Raw genomic sequence first — 26,857 nt, forward strand, 5'->3', positions numbered from 1 at the left:
ACAGACAGACAGACAGACAGACAGCTAACCTGACTCCTTCATTCAGAGCGTAGAGTTCATTTTCTCCCAGATCCTTTTTCTGGAAAACTGATATCACTGCATTGTGAATGCTGAGAATAAACACATGCATACATTTACATGAGAAGCATTTACAGCAGTGGACGCTCTTGTCAGTTAGAGCACAGTAAAGGCTTTTGCACATCAAGTCCGTATTTTCCGTCCGAAATTGTCGCACATTTTAAAATAAATACGACCTCATGTTGTGTCACTGATGTTTGCACACTGACTCTGAAACTTTCGTCCCTCTTTAAAGTTTTCGGAACAAGTTTGATTTTCTGCATTTTTAGCATCAGTCAATAGCCTTTTGCGAGCTGTTTGACCCCTCTGTGTTTTCAGGTGACGGATAAAAAAAAAACATGAAAAAAACGGGCTGTGTGTGCAAAGACCTTTACTATTGTATAAAAGCAGAAAAATCAAAGAAAGCACAGGAGAAAACATAAAAAAGAACTAGAACGACCGCACCGTGGATTTATGCCTCCGCCATTAGTTCATTCTTGAGTCCAAGTCGATGTTTGAGGCAAATTTGACAGTGATCTCCGTTTCTGGGCGATCGACCTGGTCACACCTCACCCGAGAGGCGGAGATCATGACAGGGCTTTGTTGCAGCGTGAAGCGCGCTGGATATATACCCTCAATACTGTCGCTCCTCACAGACTCAATGAGGAATGCGACCTGACGTGCTTCATTTAAATTGCCATGTCTCTCCTGTATATTGTTATATTGATATTGTTATTATACTCTATAGCCATTTATGCCTATCTTTTGTATATATCCTCATAGGCTCTGTGTATATCCAGGCATTCTCATAGGCTATTTTTATTATGTTTCTCCCCTATACTTATTTCTAGGCCTACTTATTCTTCCATTCTTCTTTGTCCCCAGCGTGTTAATATTGATTAGTGTTTAGACATGTAGGCTACTACATATGCATTTCCATTTGCCTTGTTTTCCCCTATATTTCTATGACCTGGTACTAGTCTATACTTTAATTGATAGGTTTTCTTTTATATCAGACACAGGTTTGTGTTCCTACCTGACATGTTTCGACGGTAATACTTCCGTCTTCTTCAGAGGTGTCACTAGATGGTGTGTGACGTGTCTTTAACAGCTGATGTTGTTTACAGAGGCGTGATCGTCCTGTCAGATTTGACAGGACGACCACGCCCCTCGCTGTCATTTCGCCGTATTACCGTCGAAACATGTCAGGTAGGAACACAAACCTGTGTCTGATATAAAAGAAAACCTATCAATCTAAGTAAAGTATAGACACTATGAACCTTTTTGGAGGATTAGTCTATACTTTGTTTTCTACATTTTTGCATCACTGCTGCGTCAGACTCACCTTCCGTATGCCACGTCACCTTACCTGTTTGCCACGTATGCCCCTTTATTATAGGAGCGGTAGCCAACGCCCAGCTGCTACAGCCTGACGAAGACCCAGTGAGGTTGAAACGCATTGCGTTTTTCTTGCCCGTGTCTCATATTTGTTTGAAGTTGTACATTGTATGTAAACCTGTGAGGTTACCTGTGTACCAACACTTCTGGATTAAATTGCTCTCTAAAAAGTAACCAGTAAGCTCCTTTTTCCACTATTGAGGCAAATTTGATGAAATTCCCTCAAGGCATTCCTGAGATATCGCGTTAACAAGCTTGAAAATGGCGTTCGAGAGGTCACAGTGATCTTGACCATGGAGGGAGATCAAGAGATATTGATGCACCCTGGGGGAAGAGAGACAGTCTTATGTGTATGAATGTGTATTCATGTGTATGTGTCCATGTGTGTACTTGGCATGGCATTGGCATTCCCAAGGAAATAAGGTGTGCATGCACACACACACACACCGTCATACTCAAACAAAAACAGCACACACATGAACAAACACACACACGAACACACACTTTCATACTCAAACAAAAACAGCACACACATGAACAAACACGCACACACGAACACACACTTTCATACTCAAACAAAAATGCACAAGCACAAATGCACAAACACACACATTCCCTAGGAAATGCCAGGCAAGCTTGGGCCCCTTGAGAGAACACACACCAACTAGTGGAGATTGATCATGAATAAACAAGTCATGCTCTCTCTCTCTCTTCACACACACACACACACACACACACACACACACACACACACACACACACACACACACACACACACACACACACACACACACACACACACACACACACACACACACACACACACACACACACACACACACACACACACACACACACACACACACACACACACACACTGACCTGTTCCAGGTGGCGTTGGCCCCGGCCCTTCTCTGCTGGGTCCCTCTGTCCCGGCTGCACTCCTCCGCCAGCCCCCCGGCAGCTACCCCCTTCTCCCCTCCCCCCCCGCTCTTCCCCTGGGACAGGTCGGTCAGACTGGAGGAGGAGCCGCTGCCCAGCTTCAGCCTGCTGTGGAGACTTCTTCTGGGTCCAACCAAAGACACAGACAGGAGAAAGATAGTAATGGTAACCACACAGTCCTTGAATGTAGAAATCTCTGACATTTTCAAATGAATAAATATATATTCATGGCTAATTGATATAACACAATAGGCCTTTTTCCCAGTGGCCATTTTGTGTCGAAAAGGCGGGGTAAACACAGGTGCAAGCAGGTGAGGGTTTCCAACTTGCAATTATGGAACCCTCATTAATGTTTTGCTTGCACCTGTGTGCCTTTTCTACACAAAATGGCTGCTGTGGAAAACGCCCATATCCACCCCAAAGCTTTTAAATTTGCTGTTCTAAACCGTCTGTCTGGTAGGTAGGTCTCCTGGGAAAATCAAGGACCCTATGAAGGATAAGACATTACTCAGTCACAGCGTTCAAATGTAGCATTGGGGACAGTTCTATTGAAGTGAATGGGGCGGGCATGGTAAATCCCACTATAAACCATCAGTGTTGGGGGTAACTCATTACAAAAGTAACATATTACATGTTATATTCCTTTCCTTTTAGAGGTTATATTCCTTCTTTTTAGGGTCCTTGGGGAAAATCAGGAAGTGATAAATTTGATGTTTGGTGTGTTTGGAATAAACAGAAGAAGTGGCTATTGAGCATGAACAGTGTGGTATCCGCCATGGCTGAACAGAAAAAGAGAATAGAAACCAAGAGAAACTCAAACTTCATCTACAGAAAAGCCAAGGAAAGAGACGCCACAGTACTGGATATGCAATGCAATGTAGAAACACCACAGCCTATTTCACTTCCCACCTAATTCACCCATTTTGTGTCTAAAAGGCAGGAAGTAAAACAGATGCAAGCAAGACATTAATTAGCCCTTCTCAGGACGCATATTTAGATCATACGACCTGAATCCAGCGTCCTTTATAAGACGAGCACCCGGGGTTCCAAATTAAAGGCCGGCTTTACCGTGAATATATATGAATATATATTAATTCTTAAAAAATCTTAAATTTCGAATCCGTTGAAATTTTTGAAATTGCTTGTTCACAGCCAGAGAAAAAAATAAATGAAAAAAAAAAAAAAAAAAAGAAATGGGCCAGGTGACGCGTTTCGACGCGAAACGCGTCACCTGGCCCAATTTTTCTTTTCTTTTTTTTTTTTTTCATTTATTTTTTTCTCTGGCTGTGAACAAGCAATTTCAAAAATTTCAACGGATTCGAAATTTAAGATTTTTTAAGAATTAATATATATTCATATATATTCACGGTAAAGCCGGCCTTTAAGTCTCAAGCCACAAGAATGTTGTCTGTGCTGGACTTTACAAGTGTCGCACCGAAATTTCAAACTCACCACAAGTTAGTTAGCGGACAGTCTTGCAGAGTTTTGAAAGTCAGCGAGGCTGATAAACATGTTTAATTATTTTTGATAAACGGGTCGACCGGGGGTCGATTATCTCGATCGAAACAACAGTTCTGTAGAATGTAGAATGGTAGGGGAAACACTGTAGGTGTTCCAGTGCTGGGGCTCTAATTAATGTCTTGATCAGGGGTGCCCAAATTCTTTCCCATGAAGGGCCAAAACTCAATCTGGATGGAGGGCCGAAGCCCAAAAATAAACGTTGTGGAATTACATTATAATGTATTGTGTTTTATAGAAAATTTACATTCTAAATCTAAAATAACATTTCAATATAATAATCTACTTTTTATCTGTTTGGTAATTGTAATAATTTGCAATTGGTTATATATATTTAAAAAAACATCTGCATTTGTGGGGAGCTTAAACATTTAATCAGTAAACACCCAGTTAAAAACAGTTGTATTTTCCACCTTTGTAATCAAGACAGAAATTTGACTTAATTCACAACTTGAAAAATCCTCAAGGTACTTTGAAAATCAGCTTTATTGTCCATCTTTTGTAAACAATTTGCCATGACAATTTGCAGGGATGCAATCTCAGGAGTGAAGACAGTATCCGCAGTCACATTCAGACATTGTTTCACAAAGTCACCAGATGAAAAAGCTTGTCCACCCTTTGCAATCAGTGCAGATATCTGATAACTTGCCCGAGTTGCATTCTGGATTAAAATAAATCGGGGGGGGGGGGGGGGGGCAAAACAAACAGAGCGTGGGCCAAACTTGGCCCGCGGGCCCCAAATTGGTCAGCAGCACTGGTCTTGATTCTTGGCTCCGAGTTACACTGAAAGAGGAAACAGGCAGAAAAACTGAAACTGGAAAAAAAAACTTCATGAAACTGGTAGCTAGATTTGTGAAGCACTGCAGAGTTTTTTTTTCTCTCCTGTGTGTGTGTGTGTGTGTGTGTGTGTGTGTGTGTGTGTGTGTGTGTGTGTGTGTGTGTGTGTGTGTGTGTGTGTGTGTGTGTGTGTGTGTGTGTGTCTGTGTCTGTGTCTGTGTCTGTGTGTCTAGTGTCTACTCAGTAGATTGTATGTATAGGGTATGCAGGCATGTACAGACGTAAACATTGTGTGTCACTCAAAGTCAAAAACGAGTCTTGGAGTTAACAAATTTTAAATTATCGGGTCCGTTTTTCTTTAGTTCATGTGGGAAAGGCGGGGCCAAGAAAAACGCTACTGCACATTTTCTATGGGTCCGGAAGTTAGGAGTCAAATACACTTTTTCTGCACATGCGCGCTGGGTGAGCAACTTTCATTGGAATGAGTGGGCAGCTGTGTGTGTGTGTGTGTGTGTGTGTGTGTGTGTGTGTGTGTGTGTGTGTGTGTGTGTGTGTGTGTGTGTGTGTGTGTGTGTGTGTGTGTGTGTGTGTGTGGTGTGTGTGTATGTGTGTGTGTGTGTGTGTGTGTGTGTGTGTGTGTGTGTGGGTGTGTGTGTATGTGTGTGTGTGTGTGTGTGTGTGTGTGTGTGTGTGTGTGTGTGTGTGTGTGTGTGTGTGTGTGTGTGTGTGTGTGTGTGTGTGCATGCGCAGTCTAGGTCCCCCTGTCAACCTGGATCTTAGCTTAACTCCACATAAATAGGTCAGCATGAGAAACAGGAGCCCTGGGCAAGGACCGACTGACACACACACACACACACACACACACACACACACACACACACACACACACACACACACACACACACACACACACACACACACACACACACACACACACACACACACACACACACACACACACACACACACACACACACACAGGCACAGACACCACGACACTCATGTCAAGACGTGTTTCCAAATTTCTCTCAGGTTCAACATCGATTGCACCTTATGCCACTGGTGACCTACAAAGACACTTCGATTGACCTTTTATAAGTCCCGCCTATTTTTGCTCTGTGCTCCAATAACAGTTGAGCTAGCTTGTAGCAGCCTATGGAGCCAGCCTAGAGTGTGTGATGTCACAATTCACTCTAGCCGACTTTCCAGGCTGCACTTTTTACTAAATTCACACATTTTAAAACTTTAACACTACATATATCAAACATCAACTGCTCTTACCCAGAATGTCAAAATATAAGTGATACAATGTATAGTTTTTGAGATATTAACATTTATAGAGCATTGCACAGCATAGACTAAAATGTTGAATGTTTTTGTATCTTTTGCACAGTAATGATAAACGCATTCTGATTTATCTTCTGTATTACCCACAACATGCTGAACATTCCATACACTCAACATTCTCTCTCATTTGAACATAAAATAGCAAAAAGAGAGCTATCCCATTGATTTTGGTCTACCGTTTGGAGTTGATTCGTCGGCCATCGCCATTTTGATTTTTTGTCAGCAGAGTGGGAAGGAATGCGTTTGAGTCCTTGCACAGGTCACATGAGATGGGGGTTTCCCAGAGCCGCAGCTCCGCCTGCTATTGGTCCGTGATCGGCAAGCTGCACGATCACTGGACAGGTGATCTGTCAATCACCCCCTTTTCTTCTAGATTCTATTGATTCCTTTTCTAAACTCCCAGGGTATAAGGTCAATTGGTCAAAGTCTGAGGCTCTCCCCTTGACTGCGTACTGTCCCAGTACTCTCTTTAAAGACGGTGCCTTTCAGTGGCCGACTGAAGGTATAAAGTATTTAGGAATTATCTTCCCTCCAAAAATAGACGATGTTATTAAGGTGAATTTTGATCCTCTTTTTGGAAAGATTACTGCTGATGTGGAGAGGTGGTCGTCTTTGTTTTTGTCCATGTGGGGTAAAGTAAATGTGTTAAAAATGAATGTTATCCCAAAGGTATTTACCTTTTTACTTTTTACTTGTTACAGTCACTTCCATTATGTATCCCCATGACATACTTACATACAGGATTTGTGATAATTTTATATGGAACGGGAAAAAAGCCAGAATGCGACTTGAAAAGTTACAGATGCCTGTCGACAAGGGAGGCCTTAGGCTTCCAAAACTTATTTTTTATTATTATGCTTTTAGTTTAAGACACTTGGCCCAGTGGTCATTACCTCCTGAAAGGGCCCCCCCCTTGGTTTGAATTAGAGCAAATGGGATTTCTCCCTCTCTCCCCTCTTGCCGGTATAACAGCTAAGCTGTCACCTTAATTTCCGTCCCATCCTATTATTTCTCACCTTCAGGCGGTCTGGAAAAAAGTTTCTTTAATTTTTAACATTAACCCATATTTGAACTCAGAATCAGGGATTTGGCTAAACCCCAAGCTCCCTATAGGTAGAGCTCCCTTTTTTTGGAAGGAATGGAATAATAGTGGTATCAGTATGCTGGGTGACCTGTATGAGAGAGACACTCTAAAAACGTTTGAGACCCTAATGCAATATTTCAGTATACCTAGGACACAGCACTGGCAATATTTTCAATTAAGGCATTTACTTGTGAAAACCTTTAGTTCAATTAATACCCCTCCGTCTCACTCGGATCTACTGAGTAACATAATAAGAACATTTGGTCTGGGTCACGAGGCATCACACTATTACTCCATGATTTTCAACCAAGCTCAAAAAAAGGGAACTGGGCATTAAAACGCGTCTGGGAACATGATTTACATTGTTCATTTAATGAGAAGGAATGGGACCGAATATGTCAGAACTCAAAGAAAATGTCTAGGGATATTAGAATTAGATTAATTAAATTTTTACTGGACCCCATCAAGGTTGCATAGATTGGGGCTGAAAGACACAGCAAACTGTTGGAGGTGTGAGAGGTCAGAGGGTACTCTTTTACGTGCATTATGGTCATGCTCTGTTCTTCAAGATTTCTGGCACAAAGTTCATAAGAAAATCTGTGATATTGTGAAGCTTGATTTTTCTTTCTGTCCTAGACTTTATGTTTTGGGTGACTCCTCACTGCTCGCGCACTGTAAGGGTGAGGTAGCAGACTGCATCCAGACTAGTATTATGGTGGGGAGGCAAATGATAATGAGGGGGTGGAAAACAACAGGGGGACCCTCCATGCAGGAATGGCTGATTGAACTGGGAAGGGTGGTGTCCTATGAACATGTCCTATAGGATGCACAACAGATTGGAGGTCTTTACTTACATACCTGGCTACTAATGTAGCGTAGGACACTTTATCACAGGGAAGGACTCTGGACTGATTGAGAGCTACATGATGTAAGATTCAGAAAGTGGCTGTGCCTTTTTGTTTTGTCGTTTGTTTTTTGTCTGTTTTTCCTGTTAAGTTACATATCTGTGGGACTATGTTTAATGTTGATGATTGTTGTTAAAATAATAAAAAACTTTAAATCCTAAAAATCACCCACTTTTCTATCATCTATTTTACTCCAAACGGGCGAGTTATATAAAAATGACCCCCCTACAGTTGTTATGAAAAGGTGATATTAGCTATATAGACCAAAACTGTGTTTTGCCGCTGACTGGAAAGATGTTTAGGTCTGTTACAAATTTGAACATGCCTACTGCCCCCGATGCCTAATGGCCATTCGAGGAACTACAGCTTTTCAATTCAGTTCCGCGTAATCAGAGGGAAGCCGAGGGGGTTGACCACTGATTCAAACACAGCTCAGCTAATCATAATCAAGGACCGGACCTATCCGTTTTACAATTCTACACTTGTACCCCTGCCTCTGACAACACAGATGCACGTATTCATACCTTAATAAGGAATGTTGATGTACGTTGAACAATTGATGAACGTTAGATAACATTTTTGACCCTGAGTCAACAGGAAGAGTTGACAGAAAGAGAAGGCTGGTCTAATTACAAAACAAATGAGGATAAGGGGGAAGTGTGAATGAATGAAAGAATGAATGAGGTCATTCAGGAATGTATGTGTGTGTGTGTGTGTGTGTGTGTGTGTGTGTGTGTGTGTGTGTGTGTGTGTGTGTGTGTGTATGTGCGCGTGCGCGTGCGTTATCCACCTTTGTGTGTGTGTATTGAGGCTCTCCCAAAGGATAGATAGAGACAGAGAGAGAAAGCATAAAACTGGAATGAGATCTACAGGCTGCGCTGTGTGCGTATGTATGTGTGTGTGTGTGTGTGTGTGTGTGTGTGCATGTGTGTGCGTGTGGGTCTTGTGTGTGCGTGTGCGTGCCATCACTGCCGTGTGTGTTTGACCTTGTGTCATGCCCAGAGGCCTCTCTCCTTATATTAAAACACGTTCATCTTCAATGATCCAAATTAACTTGGTGTGTAATTAAATCTAGTGGTAGTGCACGGAACTGCTCAGTGTGTGTGTGTGTGTGTGTGTGTGTGTGTGTGTGTGTGTGTGTGTGTGTGAATAACAAGGAACCTATAAAGGATGAGACATCACTCACTCACAACACCACAGCGTTCGAATTTTGGCATTTGGGCCAGACTTTGGCGACAGTTGTTTTGAAGTGAATGGGGCAGGCATGGAAGACTGTAAACCCTCAGATCTGTGCTGTTTTACCTTTGATTGGAAAATGCTTCCACGAGATTAAAGAAAACAAGAGTGATAATAGGACGGACCTGCCCTGTTTAGTCATGTATCATGATGTAGTTCGCTAATCTAGCTATATTGGACCTAACAGGACAGCTGCTGGACAGAGCCATGATCTGTTTGGAGACCAATAATAAGGAACTAACATGCACATATAGATTAAAAACAAAAAACAAAAAACAAAAAACAAAAAACAAAAAACAAAAAACAAAAAACAAAAAACAAAAACAAAATCAGTCAAGATCACATTATGTGTTTTCTGGTGGATTTTTTTTTCAATCAAATGTCAAAGGGCACAGATATGATGGTTTATAGTGGGGCTTACCCTGCCCACCCCATTCACTTCAATAGGAATGGCCCAAAAGCAAAATTCAAACCCTGTGCCGTGAGTGATGTATTTTCCTTCTTTATAGGTTCCTTGGTGAATACGCGGATGTATGTGAATGTTTTTCTGTACATGTCTCTGTGTGTGTGTGCGTGTGTGTGTGTGTGTGTGTGTGTCTGTGTGTGTGTGTGTGTGTGTGTGTGTGTGTGTGTGTGTGTGTGTGTGTGTGTGTGTGTGTGTGTGATGTGTGTGTGTGTGTGTGTGTGTGTGTGTGTGTGTGTGTGTGTGTGTGTGTGTGTGTGTGTGTGTGTGTGTGTCAAAATGTAAGTAGGCCATGTGTGATTTATCTGCATACTGTATGTCAGTCCCTCCAGGAAATTATGATTTTGGAATCATAATAGATTCAACCAATCTCGGCAATATTTGCGGAGGGATTTTTCCAAAATTCCCACAATTTCTCTGAAAAACGGCAAAACAGGTTCCTCAACTTGCAATTTTTGACAGTTGCCATTAGAAAAACTTTGCAAATTGCATCGACATTTCTGAGAAAAGGCGCTGCAAAATCAATCATTTTTGCTTGCAACAATCACAAAAAACTTGATTGTCGTGTGTGTGTGTGCTCTTACCTCCTCAACGACCCCTCACGTTCCATGTTAGCCTTGACAGAGGGTTGCGACCTAGTGACCGCCCCACAACCGACACCGACCAATCAGCATCTTAAGAAAGTAAATAAAATAAATCATATAATATTAATTTATTTCACAGCCTATCTGTTGCATGTAGTATATTACAGGAATGGCACTAGGTGGTGATTGGTTCTGATGGGTTATTTTCCCCAAAAGTTCAGATACAGCCAAGTTTTCTGCAGGAAACGAGGCGAGACTGTGGTCAACATCATCTATCATTTCTCTGTTTGTAGAAAATGAATATGGAGGTCCGGTGATTTGACTATCAGGTTGTTTAACAGGTTCTGAATTCAACACTAGTACAACACTGGTGGCATAGCTGCTGGATTGGGGTCTTTTCTGCATGCTACCACTCTTGCTTGCACTTTCATTTAGGTGGTCTTGAATATTTCCAAACACAGGATTAGTTGTGAACTTGTGATCTTGACCTGTTTTTGGATCAACCTTACAAGATCAGTAAACTTTGCTCTACTGTTGCGTTGCTCTTGTATGTCACAGGCCTGAGACCTCCATCGTTCTCTTAATTTAAATGGAAGCTTTTTTTTTTTTTTTTTTAACTCTTTATTTTATCAATTTTCAAAAAAGACAAAGACAGACAGGTATACACAAATAGAAACAAAACAATAATACAAATACAAATACAAAAAGAGGCAGCGAACAGGAGGTCTTTTTTGAGAGAGGTATTCCTGGTACAGATCTTCATATGTTAGTAACTTTGTTATTTCAAGAATGGCAGAGAGAGGAAAGAATGCTGGATGGAAGCGGGGGGACACAGAGAGAGATACAATTAAATAATAAAAAAAAAAAAATAAAGAACCCTAGCCAGTCTCAGATTCCTGCAGGTAGCAGTCCCACTTTATCCAGAGGTTTTCACCCTTGTCTTTCTGGAGGCGGAGAGTGAATGTCATCTTTTCCATAAGATGTATATGGTTGACGATTCCTATGAAGAGTCCAGCAGTAGGAGGGCTTCTCTGGAGCCAACACCTGGTGATAGCTTTTTTACATGCAACCAATAATATTTTCAGGAGATAGGTGTCACTTTTACATAAACCATCAGGCATGATTCCAAAGTACAGTGTGAAAAAGGACATCTCAAAATCAAAACCCATTATTTTAGAAATCAGAACTCTCATGTCTTCCCAAAAGGGTTGGATATTTGGGCAGAGCCAAAATATATGAGCATGGCCCGCCTGAGTTGACCCACACTCCCGCCAGCAATGAAGCTGAGATCCAGTGAATTTTGATTTTTGTTTTGGTGTTATAAAAAAGCGAATCAGGCTCTTCCAGCCAAAGTCTCTCCAGGTCAGTGAGTTAGTGACAGAGCAATGAGCCTCCCAAGCCTGAAGCCACACCTCCTCCGATAATTCCACACCCAAATCCTTATCCCAGCGCTGTCTTACATAATCTGTTGAGTTTTTATTCATTGATGTAATGGCGCTATACAGTTTTCCAACAATTCTTCTTGTATCATCCCCATTATAAGCTTCTATAAAAGTGTGGATCAATCTTGAGAGAATTACAGGTTCGGGCCCTCTAACCTCCTTCAGAAAATAATGACGAATCTGTAAGTATCTATAAAAGTCCTGTTTGTTAAGTTCGAAAGATCGGCTTAGGTTCTCAAAGCTATCCATTTCCCCATTTGACATAATTCTACAAAGGGCTGTAATGCCACATTTAGACCACTGTCTGTATCCATGATCGTTTACCGCCGGTAGGAAGTGTGGGTTGTAAGCTGGCCAGGCCAGCACTCTTATCTCTCTCTGGAGCTGGAATCGCCTGACCACCTCCATCCATATCTTAATGGAAAAATCAACACATTGGTTATTTAATCCAGATATTTCCTTCATCCTGTCAGGACAACCCAGGATTGATTGAATTGGTATCTCTGATAGGGAGAATTCAAGGCTTTTCCACTTTGCTTCATATTTTTGGTTGCACCATAATACTAGTGGTCTGACCTGAGCAGACAGGTAATAATCTCTTAAGCACGGTAGGGCCATGCCCCCCCCCTCTTTCGGCAACTGTAATGTTGAATATTTTATTCTGGGTCTCTTTTTGTCCCATATAAATCTGGAAATATGTTTATCCCATTCCCTGAATTGACAGAGGGGGACCTCAACTGGCAGGGCTGTAAATAAATATAATAGTTTGGGGAGAATAGTCATCTTGACTGATCGTATTCTGCTGCCTATATCAAGGGGAAGCACGGCCCACCTGTTCATATCATCAAATATTTTTTTGTTGATCCGATCATAATTTATAGCATACAGGGAAGACATATCTTTTGGTAAATAGACACCCAGGTATTGGACATGTGGTAGATGCCAGCTAAAATTATACCTATTCACCAGTTCCTGATCAGGGGTATAGTTAAATATCAAGGCTTGTGTCTTATTAACATTAAGTGTGTAACCGGAGTAGCTCCAGTATCTTTTTAAAATCTCCATCAACAACGGCACTCCTGAACTTGGATTTTTTATCGTCACCAATACGTCGTCCGCATATAGACAGATCTTGTGTTCCACCCCCTTTATTATTATACCCTCCAAACCCTCCTCCTGTCTGATGGTTTGAGCCAACGCTTCAATAAAGAAATTGAAGAGGGCGGGGCTAGCGGGGCAGCCCTGCCGACAAGATCTCTGCAGGACTATACGATTTGACAGGCTGCCATTAATTTTTATCCTAGCCGTGGGGGCCGAATACAAAGTCCTTATACTTTTAATGAAACCCTCGCAGAACCCAAATCTGGCCAAAACTTGATATAAGAATTCCCAGCCTACGGAATCAAAGGCTTGCACTACTTTTCTCTCTGTTGATATGGTCAATAATATGAATGGCTCTTCGGATGTTGTCATGGGTTTGTCTATGTCTTATAAACCCGGTTTGGTCCTCATCTATCAGAAATGGCATCACCCTTTCTATTCTCCTAGTCAAAATGGAAGCGTACAGTTTATAGTCTGTATTCAGGACACTGATGGGTCTATATGATTTCCAGTCTGATTTGTCTTTGCCCTCCTTCGGTATCACAGAAATAAAGGCCTCATTCCACGAAGGGGGGAGGTCCCCTTCCGTCATGACATGATTAAAACAAGACGTGAGCAGCGGAAGCATTATTTCCCTCATAGATTTGTAAAAATCCGGTGGATATCCATCCAATCCGGGCGATTTGCCCGATTTGAGTGATGAAATTGCTTTATCTATTTCCTCACTTGTGATTTCAGAGGTGAGTCTATCATTATCTTCCTTTCCCAATGAGGGAAGGTCTAATGAGTTTAAGAATTCTTCTATTGTATCTTCACTCGCCTTCTCAGGTTGGGTGTATAATGTTTTATAATATATTTCAAATGCTTTTTGGATGCTTTCCAATTTGGTGGTTAATTTTTTTGTGACGGGGTCTCGAATTTTAAAAATTGTGCTTTCAGCTTGTTGTTTACGAAGTCTCCAGGCTAATAATTTTGTCGCTTTTGGGCCGGCCTCATAATATCTCTGTTTCATATATCGCATTTTCTTCTCGACCTCTTCACTGTGTATTTTATCTATTTCTTTTTTAATATTTTTCATTTGTGGAAGGGCAGAGGAATCTCTGGTAGTACTATGAAGCCGTTCCAAATCTTTAAGTTTAGTTTCCAAATCAAGCAGTTTTCCAGCTTTTAGCTTTTTTAGATAGGATGAATGAGCTATAATTTTCCCCCTGAGAAAGGCTTTAGCCGTGTCCCACAATATCACAGAGTTGACCTCTCCATTATCGTTGTGTTGAAGGAATTCCTTCATATCATGTGTCATTTTGGCTTTAAATGCCTCACTGTTCAGCATACCTGTGTTCAATCTCCACACAGTTTCCTTTGGGGCACTGTCCAAGTGTAATTCTAGATATAGACCTGAATGGTCGGAGAGGTCCCTCTGGCCTATTCTACAGTCCCTAGTTCTATGCAGGTCATTGCTATACATAAGAGCGTAGTCAATTCTTGAGTGAATGTCATGACGGGCAGAGTAGAACGTATAGTCCAATTCAGTTCTGTTCAATTTGCGCCATAAATCAACCAGACCCAAGTTTTGCAGCATTCTGTTCACTTTAGTTTCCAAAGGATTTATTTTCCTTGTTTTACTGGTTGTATCTAGTCTAGGGTTCAATAAAATATTCCAGTCACCTGCACAGACAAGGGTGCCATATGTTTCAGATGCCATTAAATCAAATATCTTCTTAAAGAAGGCTATAGTGCTTCCTGGGGGGGCGTATACGTTTAATAGAGTGATTTCTTTATGTTCAAGTTTGCCTTTGATTAGGACAAATCTGCCCTCCTTGTCTTTTATTTCGGTAATTAATTCAAAACTAATTGAGTTTGGTATGAGTATTGCGACTCCCCTTTTCTTTCCTGACTTGTGTGAGGAGTAGAAGGTGTTACGAAAACCCATTTTTTTTAGTTTTTCATGCTCGGGATCTGATAAATGAGTTTCTTGCCAGAAAGCTATACTAATCTTTTCTCTTTTCAATTTAGAAACCATTTTACTCCTCTTGATAGGATTATTTAAACCATTCACATTTAAGGATAGAGTATTATAATACTGGAAATGCATTTCTCTCTTTTTGGTTACCTTTCTGTACCATTAGAAACCGCTGCTCAGACCTCAGAAACAAAAATACATGAACAAACACTAATAAGCCCCCGTAACTGTAAAACAAAACAAACCGGACTTCCAAATGAGAGGAATCAGCTTCTCCTCTCGCAGTGAGGGGGGTTAGCCACTGAGTGGGGCCCCTCGTCAGCAGACTGAAAAAGTAAACAGAAAACAGGCGGACCCATGCACGCCTTGTGACAGTGTGGCACATAGCCTAATTTTGCCTCGACCGTATCGGCCATCAGATACAATAATAAAAAGTCACATGGAGGTCTTTTTTATCGTTACATTGTCTTTTCCCAATGTTCACTCATTCATCTATCAGGAGTATCCTGAGATGTCCTCAGTCTTAATGGATCAACTTAAACGAAGCGGAAAAAAATTATTAATACAAACGGTATATATTTCCATGGCTCAACTTACAGGCAGGGCTTTCTCTTAGTGCTATAAGGAGTAAATGGTTCACCAGCATCACCCGGTCTTCTCTGTCTCGCTCCCACCGGCTCGTTCACCATCTCTCTGGAATGGGAGAAGCTTCTGTCGTATGGCTTCACGGAAATCAGCTCTATCCCCACTTCGGCGCGGTCTCACATTCTCCCAGGGAAGGAGCCTGGAGAGGGTCTCCTCCGTGATGTCCCCCGTCCTTCTGGTTGTCTGGATTGGTCTCACCGGGAGGCCTCGCTGGGCCAAATCCTCCGCCGCCTCCGAGGCGCTATTGTAGGTAATGATGCCTGAGACCAGGTGTACTCTCATTTTGCCAAGCGGGGTTTGGAAGCGGATCTTCTTCTCTTTGAGGACTTTCTTAATCGGAATATATTCCTTTCTCTTTCGTTGCACCTCCTCCGCGTAGTCGTGGTCGAAGTAAACCCTCTTGTTTTGTACGTGGATTTGTTTCTGCCAAGCAGCATGCAGGATTTTCTCTTTGGTCGTGAATTGCAGAAATCGAACCACGATTGAACGCGGGGACACGCCAGCCGGCGGTTTAGAGGCAAGAGCTCTATGAGCCCGTTCAATTCCGAGTTCGTTTCCCTGTTGTAAGCCCAGAGATTCCCCTATTTCTGTTTTAATTAGATCCTCTATGAACCGAGGCACGGAGGTGCCCTCTGCTTCCTCTTGAATCCCGTATATGCGGATGTTGTTGCGCCTGGAGCGGCCCTCCAGGTCTGACACTTTATCCCGCAATGCTCGCTGGTTGTCAAGTAACTGGATTAATGTGTCTTTTACGCCGATATCCCACTTCTCTGACCCTGCCATGTTTGTCTCCACATCTCCCAGGCGCCGGGTAGTTTCCTCAATTTGGCCGGTGGCGACTTGAATCTTCTGATTGATTTCCGCAGTCAGGCCGTCAAGTTGGGCTTTCAAGCCCTGTTGAAAGCTGGCTCGAAATTCAGATAGTTCTTTTTTCATCTCCGACTTCAGATCGTCCATCTCTTTAGTCACTTCTTTCATCACTTTGCGAATAGTCGAGTGTGGTTGTCATGCTTTCTCCGTCCTCGTGAACGCCTTCTTTCCCTGTGTTAGCGGTAGCCATGCTAGCGTCCCCGTCCTTGTGGACGCCGTCTTCCCCTGTGCTAGCGGTAGCCATGCTAGCATCAGTGTCGCTGGCTTCTTTTCCGAGTTGTTTTTTCCCCTTCTTACTTTTTTTTTCTTTATCTTTTCTTGACCTCGTTGTCATAGGTTTTCCCCCCTGCATTCTCCCATCGAACTAGGTGTGAATTATTGGGCTAGAGCACTTGAATTTGGGGGATTTTATCAGGCCGATATCAGAGCACTATTTTACGCTGCCATGCTGTAGCGTGTGCCACCGGAAGTCCCCCTAAATGGAAGCTTTGAAATTAGAATTCTCATATTTGAGGCCAAATCCAGCTCTTCCATTATTCTCCTCCCATTTCTTTGAAATAATCCTGTACCGTTTCCTCTAATACTAACTAACTAACTAGACGAGTGTAGCTCACTGTATAGTGCACGGAGAGTGCCGGTAAAAGCATAGTATATCTTGGTTATGTATGGGTGATATGGCAAATGGGTGAAACTCCCAAAAAGTTAACATATCCCTTTAATGCTTTATCTGCTGCAGCCTTCCATTTGTATGTGTGTGAGATCAATTCCGTGATGTTTTGCATCTTTGGTTCATACCAGGTTGTTTCATCCTGTTTTGCGTCCTCCTCAGACATCCAACGTTGCAGCTTCATATGCCCTTTCTTCATGTTTTGTGTCCTCCTCAGACATCCAAATTTGCAGCTTCATGTGCACTTTCTTGAACTCAGTAAATTGTTCATTGTACTTGTCAAACTGTTGTGTGACCTCTGAAAGATTTTTTATTATCACCTATAGACCAATTTGGAGTGAACGTCACACGGTTATGTCAGTGGTTGCAGAAAACTTATATTGATAGTAACCCAGAACCCGCCGGGTCCCGCGGGCTGGCCCGCCCCGCAGGCGGTCTGGGTTGGCAAATTATGAAAATATTGCGGGCGGGGCAGGCTCAGAACGTGACAAAGCAACATTATTAAATAATTTAGAGCAGTGAAACACACGGAGTAACCCTTTATTAAGACGTGAACTCTCTCTCACACACACGTACAGTAGGCCAACACACAATCAGACAGACAAGATGACTCTGAAGCCGTCTGCACCTGCTGCACTCTATAGCCTACATGGAGTAAAGAAACGCTTCAATGAGGTAGCCTATGTGCTCTCAAAACAAACATTTTGGAAGGATTATTCGCTGTAATTATTATTTGAAGTGTTCATAAAACTAATGCCACTGCAGATTTTCTGTGTGGACTCGACTGTGATCTATTTGTCAACTTTACTGCAAGGTGAGTAGGCTACGTGACCAATTGAGAGCGCATGAGGTAATTAAAAGAAATCAGACAGCGAGTCTGAAGGCGTATCTGCAAGCCGTCTGCACCTGCCGATCTCTACTACTACTACTGCAACGTGACCAATTGAGAGCGCATGAGGTAATTAAAACAAATGGGGAAGAATAAGATCTGTTTCTGTATACTACCTCTACCTGCTACCTCCATTTGAAAACCTTGGATTAATTGAAGAAAGACCGATAATACAGTAGCTGAGTTTGTAATGCCGACGAAGCAGAAATAAATCAACGACATGAAAGCAGCCGCGCAACGTATTCAGAGCAGTACAACTGTTGTCGCACACACATGTGAGTGTCTGTGTGTGTGAGAGAGAGAAAGAGAGAGGGGGGGAGAGAGACAGAGTTACTTTGCACACCTTGGAGAGCTCTGCTGCGCTCCTCCTGAGTCCGGAGACATATTACATTAAATTGGCCGTTGCGGGCTGCTGGGTGGGTTGGGTTGTCATTTTCAGATATTTTAACGGGCCAGGCGGGGCGGGTTGGGTTGGTGCGGGCCTTAAAAAACCCTGACCCGCGCATCACTAATAGGAACAGAAGCTAATAGGTTGTTCCATTGCAACATCGGCGCACAGCAAATCCGCCATTTTGGCCTGAAAGAGACACCTCTGATTGGCTGTCATGGTTCTATGCTGTTGTCCCATTGGCCATTGAGGCTTATTTTCAGGCCAAAATGGCGGCAGCGCTGTTGGCAAACACATATCAACTCTTGCCTTCAATACTCTCTGCAAGTAGGAGACAAGCTGTAGAGATTCCGGGAATAAGGGGGGGGAAAGTCTTGTGCATGCTTATGCCCCCATAGAATCATTGTGCCAGTGCATTGATCAAATAAATAACTTGATGTGCCAGAATTTCCTACAGCTAAACAAAGACAAAACAGAGATGATCGTCTTTGGCCCCAAAGAACAAAGGCTTAAAATCACTGTACGCCTTGAGTCTCGATCCCTGAAGCCTAAGGATCAAGTAAAAAATCTTGGCGTTATTATTGATTCCGATCTCAACTTTAACTCCCACATTAAGTCAATCAGAAAATCAGCTTTTTATCATCTTAAAAATATAGCAAGAATTAGGGGATACATGTCCAGACAGGATCTAGAAAAACTAATTCACGCCTTCATTTATAGTAGGTTAGACTACTGCAATAGCCTTTTTTCTGGTATCTCCAAAAAAGAACTTAGGCAACTTCAACTCATTCAGAATGCTGCTGCTACAGTTCTAACGAAGACTCAGGGCGTTTTCACACTTTGGGTTTGGGTCGAGCCAGGCGCTGCCGCAGCAGTGAAAAGTATACAATGTTTCAATTTTCAACTAGAGCGGCTCCGTTTCACATATGCTTTTTATCACCGCGCCCAGGCCGTCGTTCTACAGAGTGGAGCGTCATGTATCCATGCCAACCAGACGGAAGTAGACGCGTCTTAGGTCCAAAATACATAGCTGAATTGCTCCCACGCTACGAACCGTCTAGAACTCTTAGGTCAACAGGGTCCAGCTTATTAACTGTCCCTAGGATCAAATCAAATCATGGGAAGGCTGCATTTACCCACTATGCTTCTGCTAGCTGGAACAAATTGCCTGAAGACCTCAGATCTGCCCCAACCTTACTTACTTTTAAAAATAGACTAAAGACTTTTATGTTTACCGTCGCTTTTAACTGCTGACAGCTACTATGCAAACCCAATGAGTCCTCTATAAGTTTTTAGCTCTTTTTGCAACTGCTGCGCCTGTTGCTTAATGCACTTTTTATACTCTTTTTTAAAGTTTTGTTGTGATGCTTTTAAATGTCCATTTTATTCTCTTCTTTTCTTTTCTTTTCCAAGATTCAAGATTCAAGATTTTTATTGTCACTCCATGGTACAAGTATCACGTGTGAAATTCTTGTGCTGTGGACTCCGTTTACAACATAGTACAAATATAACAGGGCATATGAGTGCAAAAACAACAAGAGACACAACAAGCAATAAGGCAGTATATAGTATTCCTGTCAACCATTTTATGTGAAGCACTTTGAATTGCCTCTGTGTATGAAATGTGCTATACAAATAAACTTGACTTGACTTGACTTGCTTCTGCTGCATAGACACTGAGCTTTCCCACTGGGTATATGACGATGTCCGACACTGCCTCTTTGGCCATTTATTTGGATCCTAGACCATCCTGGTCCTAGACCAGTGAGTACGGTTCACTTTCTGCAACCAGTTCAGCTCCGCCCCACGAAAATATGCAATCGTTGTTTGCAAACAAAAAAAATGGTCTATAGGAGTTAATTGATTCTATTCATTTTGAGAGTGAGTTGACCAACCATTGCTTTTCTGTATGCATACAGTTTGGAAAACTGTTCCTCCAAGGCCTTTCCTGCTGGGCCTTCCTTTTCCTTTTTCAGGTTCCATAGCCTCACTTGCAGGCTTAGGCTTGACTTTAGGCTTGAGTTTAGGTTTAGGCTTGGGTTTAGGCTTGAGTTTAGCCCCTCCAGAATCTCTTGAATACAAACACACTTGATCAACATTTCATCGACAGAGAGCACACTTGCTTTGTGTTACAGTACAATAATAAAAAATCGTAGTTGTAATGAGGGATTCAAGCAGGTTGGAAATGCCAAATAAATATGCCAAATAAATAAATTCATTATATAAAATAGCCCAATATTGTGTGACCAGTGATGTTGCCATAAGCTACAACTTAAATATAGACTTAAATATATTATATATTTTTGCCCCGCTGTTATGTTGAGTGTTGGTTGAAAAAGGGAAAAAATACAGCAGACGCTCTTCAACTGGCATGCAAAAGCCGCACACTGCAGCTGTGCAGCATCCCGCAGCCGACAGCGCTTTGGCTTGACACAACAGACCGAAATGTCAACGCAGACATCCCTCGGCCAGTTCTTTTTATGTAACGATGGTCCAGAACAAGATCCAACCAGCCATGAGAAGCCGCCACAGCGAGGAAAAGTTGGGTTGATAAGAATCGCAAGTTTGCTTTGCACATGTAGCGGAGCGCTGATCATGAAGAAACTGTCGCGGCCGTATTGTGAGAATTCTCGCAGCGACAGAGAAGTCATCTGCAGGTTGTAAAGCTTATTATTATGTTCGTTAATTTAGCCATTAATTGTCAACATCATTTCAGCATAATTATGCCTAACCTATAGAACCTCAGTTGATTTGCCATTTAAGGAGGAGTATTTAATGGGCAGCTTTCATTTATTTGTCTGAACAACTTTATCGCGCATCATCTCAAAGCTCACAACACGCAACAAGGGATTTCGTTCTCAGATGTAGGCTACAGGTAACACAAGGCTAATATTCTTACAATAATAAAAAATCGTAGTTGTAATGAGGGATTCAAGCAGGTTGGAAATGCCAAATAAATATGCCAAATAAATAAATTCATTATATAAAATAGCCCAATATTGTGTGACCAGTGATGTTGCCATAAGCTACAACTTAAATATAGACTTAAATATATTATATATTTTTGCCCCGCTGTTATGTTGAGTGTTGGTTGAAAAAGGGAAAAAATACAGCAGACGCTCTTCAACTGGCATGCAAAAGCCGCACACTGCAGCTGTGCAGCATCCCGCAGCCGACAGCGCTTTGGCTTGACACAACAGACCGAAATGTCAACGCAGACATCCCTCGGCCAGTTCTTTTTATGTAACGATGGTCCAGAACAAGATCCAACCAGCCATGAGAAGCCGCCACAGCGAGGAAAAGTTGGGTTGATAAGAATCGCAAGTTTGCTTTGCACATGTAGCGGAGCGCTGATCATGAAGAAACTGTCGCGGCCGTATTGTGAGAATTCTCGCAGCGACAGAGAAGTCCTCTGCAGGTTGTAAAGCTTATTATTATGTTCGTTAATTTAGCCATTAATTGTCAACATCATTTCAGCATAAATATGCCTAACCTATAGAACCTCAGTTGATTTGCCATTTAAGGAGGAGTATTTAATGGGCAGCTTTCATTTATTTGTCTGAACAACTTTATCGCGCATCATCTCAAAGCTCACAACACGCAACAAGGGATTTCGTTCTCAGATGTAGGCTACAGGTAACACAAGGCTAATATTATTACCATTGACAGTAAATATATGGACCACCTTAGCTATATGTTTTTGACACAGCAAAATGAAGCTCACTTCCCGATATTGTTTGATTTCGTTTGATTGGATGAATGGATTTTCCTGTTGCATTGTGGGAAATCTGTTCAAGCCTGGAGCCGGGAAAACAGGAAGGGGCGTGAGCGTGGACGGGACTCGGGGGAGGGTTTCCTCCTAGCCACGGCATCCATCTTGTTCAAGTTGTTTTCCCCACTAGTCGTTAGCTTGGCTAACAAATGTTGCTAACGTTAGTTGCTATTGCTAGCCTTGCTCTCACAGTGAATACAGTAGCCCGAAGAAAAACCAGAGTATTATTTCCTCCAGACCTCGCGCGGCGTCACCAGCCTGCCGCTTGCATCTTCCTATCTTCCACAAAATCGAGGTAATCTTACTTTCTAACGTAACGCTAATTGCATAGCATGACATTAACGCTAGCTACATGTCCATTTGTCATTACAGGAGGACTAGACTAGAGTAGCAGAAGTTAACGTTATACAACGTTAAACAGTATTGCATGCTGCACAGATTCGGACGTAGACAGAAAACAAACGCAGTTCTGTTTACCTAGGTTACCTCTTTGAGATGAGGCAGACTCAGAGCATACTCATTATAAATCTAGCTAATGTTAGATCAACTATCAATCAATGAGGGGGAACAAGGGGGTTAAACTCCTCTGGATAGTTTATCCACCTCTGCATTTACAGTATTTACCAATCGCACGTAGTGTTGGGTAAGCAAACGTTAACGTTATACAGTGATTAACAGTGTCTAATTCGTTTCTTCCAGGGGTAGCCGCCGTCCAGTACCAGTGATGGGACACACAACAGAGGATCATGATTTGTGAAGATCAACGCTATAACATTCTGTTCTCCTGAGATTAACGCTAAAGTACATGTTACTGCTGATCAGTTGTTTCAACATAGGAAATTGCAATAACACACAAGCCAAATCCTGACATGAGAGATTTGCTTTGAACAAGTTGTAGCTAGTATCTGCCAGTGACCGGAGAATATTGTTATATTTGCTTGTTTTAATGCTTTTGTCAATAAACATTGTCAACAAAGATAGCCTTGTTGTATATTATCATGTATAAGATTGTTGATGTCGAGTGAACACAAACTACGAACCGAAGATTGGACCAGAGGACATGACGACGGAGAAACTTAACCGACCAGCAGTCTGCTTCAATCAAGCAATCAAGCTTTATATTTATTGAAATTAAATATGGTGATATCTGGTGGTCTGAAATTACTCTCTCTAGCTAGGGTAACTGGCTTATATTGTCATATTATTGTAACGTCTGAATACAGACTGCATTATGCTACACCATGCAAATATATTTCGATATAATTCAAACAATTAGCTCACCATACCATGGTGAGCTATATACAAGACGACTGTATGTGGTGACTGTATGTATTGCTGTGAAAAAGTTACATTTGATTGTTTCTTTTTTTTAATAATATGTTTATCAAATTTTTCCCTGTACAATTATCAGCTGTTATTGCAAGTATTACAATATAGGTTTTGTACAATAAACACAACAAAACAAATACAACCCTCCCACACACACAAACCCCCACTCTCCCTCCCTCTCGCTCTCAACATCTATCGACCAGTGGTACCTAATAAAGTAGACAATTTTGAACAAAAAACAAACATTAAAACAACATCTTCAGAAGAAACCTGGAATCTACCACATACTGTAAGTCTTCAAGATCCCTGTCCTGAGTCCGCCTCCTGTATGAGCTCCCCTATATCTGCACTTGTGATGAAATCATTAAATGGTTTCCATATCCGCTCATACACTTCCAATTTGTTTTTCAAGGTGTATGTTATTCTTTCCATTGTCATACATTGTGCCATGTTCCTGATCCAGACCCAAGGTACATCAGTTTTCTTCCAATTAAGAGCGATTATACGTTTTGCCTGCAGTATAGCAAAGTCAATAAATTTATATTCTTTGGTTGTCAAATTGAGACCTATTGGGTATAGGTGAAGTAATATCATTTTAGAATCTAATTGAATATTCACAGACAAAATGGTCATGATTTTATTGATCACCTCTCTGCAGAATTGTTTTATTTTTTCACATTCCCAAATACAGTGAATAAGTGTCCCTTGGGCATTTGATTGTTTCAAGTGTTAAACGTAGGGGTGTCACGATACACTCAGTTCACGATACGATACGTATCACGATACTGGGTTCACGATAACGATACGATACGATACGATTTTAACAATATATTTTTTTAATTGAATAATGACAATATATGACTGGAAAAGTAGTATTTTATTTGAAATGCACAAATACAAAACATGCTGTTGTGGGAAATTGTTATTACAATAACAACTAGAAAAAACATGAGATTGGAGATAAGGCTTATCTTGAAATAGAATGAGTTACACCGTCACTTAGATTTATTTTGAACTAAAAGGTTTCTCAGCAGTATAAATTCTCATTATGCATCTTCAGTTTTTCTTCAAACTCAAACAACAAGACTTTTCTTAATCTATTTTTTATGCATCTTCAGTTTTTCCTGTCAAGTAAACAGTTTTGCCAGAAACTCAATTGAATGGTTTCTCTCCTGTATAACTTATCATGTGTCTCTTCAGAGACTTGTTCAACTGAACTACTTTCCACACATTGAACTTCAACAAACAAAGACGTTTCTTAGTCTATTTTTTGAAAAAAAAAAAAAAAGAAAAAAAATTCCGCGATATGAGATTTCATCTCAACGATACATATCGTGACGTTTTACTATCGCGAAATTTCGTGGGACGATATATTGTGACACCCCTAGTTACACGGTATATCTTTAACTGAGCTTTGCGGAATTACCTCAACACAATTATGTATCAGCTTTAAATGTCCAATATATACAGCATTAAACATTAAACGACCAGCAGCATTGCAATGTGCAAAAACGTTATATTTATTGAAATGTGGTGATCATGTCACAAGTCACATTACATAACGATATAGCGTTAGGTGTTCTTTTGATCAACAGACCTCATAACGGGGATCTATAGCCTACTGTTACGTGTGTCTACTAACATCATTAAAATATCATAAAGGTAACGCTGTTTCTGGTAGTTTACTTTTAATCTCTGGCTACGTTGCTAGCTAGCTAGCCGCAGATCAGCTCTGAAGCCCCAACTTGTATGGTCGCTGCCCGTCCACTAAAACCCGATTTCGATATAGCGTTAGGTGTTATTTTGATCAACAGACCTCATAACGGGGATCTATACTGTTACGTGTGTCTACTAACATCATTAAAAGATCATAAAGGTAACGCTGTTTCTGGTAGTTTACTTTTAATCTATGGCTACGTTGCTAGCTAGCTAGCTAGCCTGCATTGGCAACTGGTTGTGCTGTGGTTGGGATCATCTGGTTTTCTGTGGCTGGTGTCAATCAAGGAAAATCCCGCCCCCAAAGTTATAATTTTTATCGGCTCTTTTACTCGAAATGGGACCATAATTTAGAAAACGGAGCCCAGGAGAGCATGAAAAAGACTTGAAATTGTTTATTCAGACCATAAGCTCACTCGGAAAATGTTTATTTAAGACACAGAATGAGAGAGAAGTCGGCTCATTTTTAAATTGGAGCCAATGTACGTGTCGTCACTTCCGGACCTGACGTGCGCCCCTCTACGGACTTTCGAATTAATGGAATTCCAGGATGGGCTTCAGAAATTCCCTTATTCTGTTGGCCACTGATTCTTACCTTTGCCCTTCAGTTTAAAGTAAAGTAAATATTCTCATCTTGTGAAGTAGGCTATAAGTCCGTTCTGAAAGCGAGTTGGATGCCCGCCCGCATGTCAACCAGCTGCAGTCCCTCATTATCGTTGTCAATATAGACCCGCTTCAGAAAATATAGGCTATAAAGTTTGACTGACTGCGTGTCTCATTTCTGGCTTGTTGCAGGTAGGCAACCTCTTAATTTAGATTATCTTTCAAGTTATTTAATTTCACGTTCTTGGATGCAAAGAGACATTTAATGTAGGCCTGCCAGTGTCTTTCTTTAGGCTTAATTAAACGGGAATATATGACAAACTCAGTTCACAAAGTTTGTGACGAGTTCATTCACTATAATAAAATACATTTGTTGGACGATTGAATAATAGCTTTTGTTTTTTGTGTTTTATTGATTAATCTTAATAGGTCTGCAAACCCGAACCAAATTAATTAATTAAATAAGGAGCGGTGTGCAGCTCGCTCCCTTTGCACTCGCAAGCGCAGACCGCAGTGAATAGTTAGATAATTATTTTGAAATCCAAAAATTATGTGATAAAAGTTTCTGAGTGAATTATAGTTGATTGCCTCACCGAATAATCTGCTGGTTACCCAATTTTAGCAGCAGAATTTGATGTCCTGGCGTGGCACTAGGGCTGTGAAGCTTCACTGGCCTCACGATTCGATTACGATTCAGAGGGCTACGATTCGATTCGAGTACGATTATCGATGCATCTCGATGCATCTCGATGCATCTTAAATCGATGCATCACTTTTTTCCGCAATACATGATTTATTTTTTCTCACTTTCTTTTTTCTCACTGTGTGGCTACTTTTAAAATAAAAGTGCATTTGGAATTGCATTGTATTATGATCCATAATTAAAATAAACAACTGCATGTACTTCCATTATATTTTATTTGATTATTAAAAAAATAATAATAATAATAATAATAATCGATTTTTGACATTTGTGAATCGATGCAGAATCGTGCACGTCCGCATCGCGATGCATCTTATAATCGATTATTTTTGACACCCCTACGTGGCACGTCCGTGCGTAATGACGTTTCTGCGCAGCGCGGAGATTATGGTGCGCTCAAGCGCAGTGAGTATTTTAGCGCCTAAAGTCCAATTTATGCTTTGTCTGTCGACACTTTTGAA

The 26,857-nt window shown here is 41.4% G+C and overlaps 1 protein-coding gene across 2 annotated transcripts in view; it reads right to left on the reverse strand.

The window, feature by feature from the left end:
• LOC310797544 (proline-rich protein 5-like) overlaps window positions 1-26,857 on the reverse strand; it is a 98,001-nt gene that overhangs the window by 44,486 nt on the left and 26,658 nt on the right. The window contains exons 2-4 of one of the 2 annotated variants that reach the window (XM_083659927.1): window positions 10,312-10,401; window positions 2,338-2,517; window positions 30-110 (exon numbers count right to left, since the gene is read on the reverse strand). In XM_083659927.1, the coding sequence (XP_083516053.1) occupies window positions 30-110; window positions 2,338-2,517; window positions 10,312-10,337 (287 nt within the window). In that variant the 5' untranslated portion in view covers window positions 10,338-10,401. Of the gene's footprint in view, window positions 1-29; window positions 111-2,337; window positions 2,521-10,311; window positions 10,402-26,857 lie in introns of both variants that reach the window. The other variant, XM_083659926.1, reaches the window with a different exon arrangement.

Source organism: Poromitra crassiceps, assembly GCF_964638095.1.
Source record: "Poromitra crassiceps genome assembly, chromosome: 2".
NCBI classification, from domain to species: Eukaryota; Metazoa; Chordata; class Actinopteri; order Beryciformes; family Melamphaidae; genus Poromitra; species Poromitra crassiceps.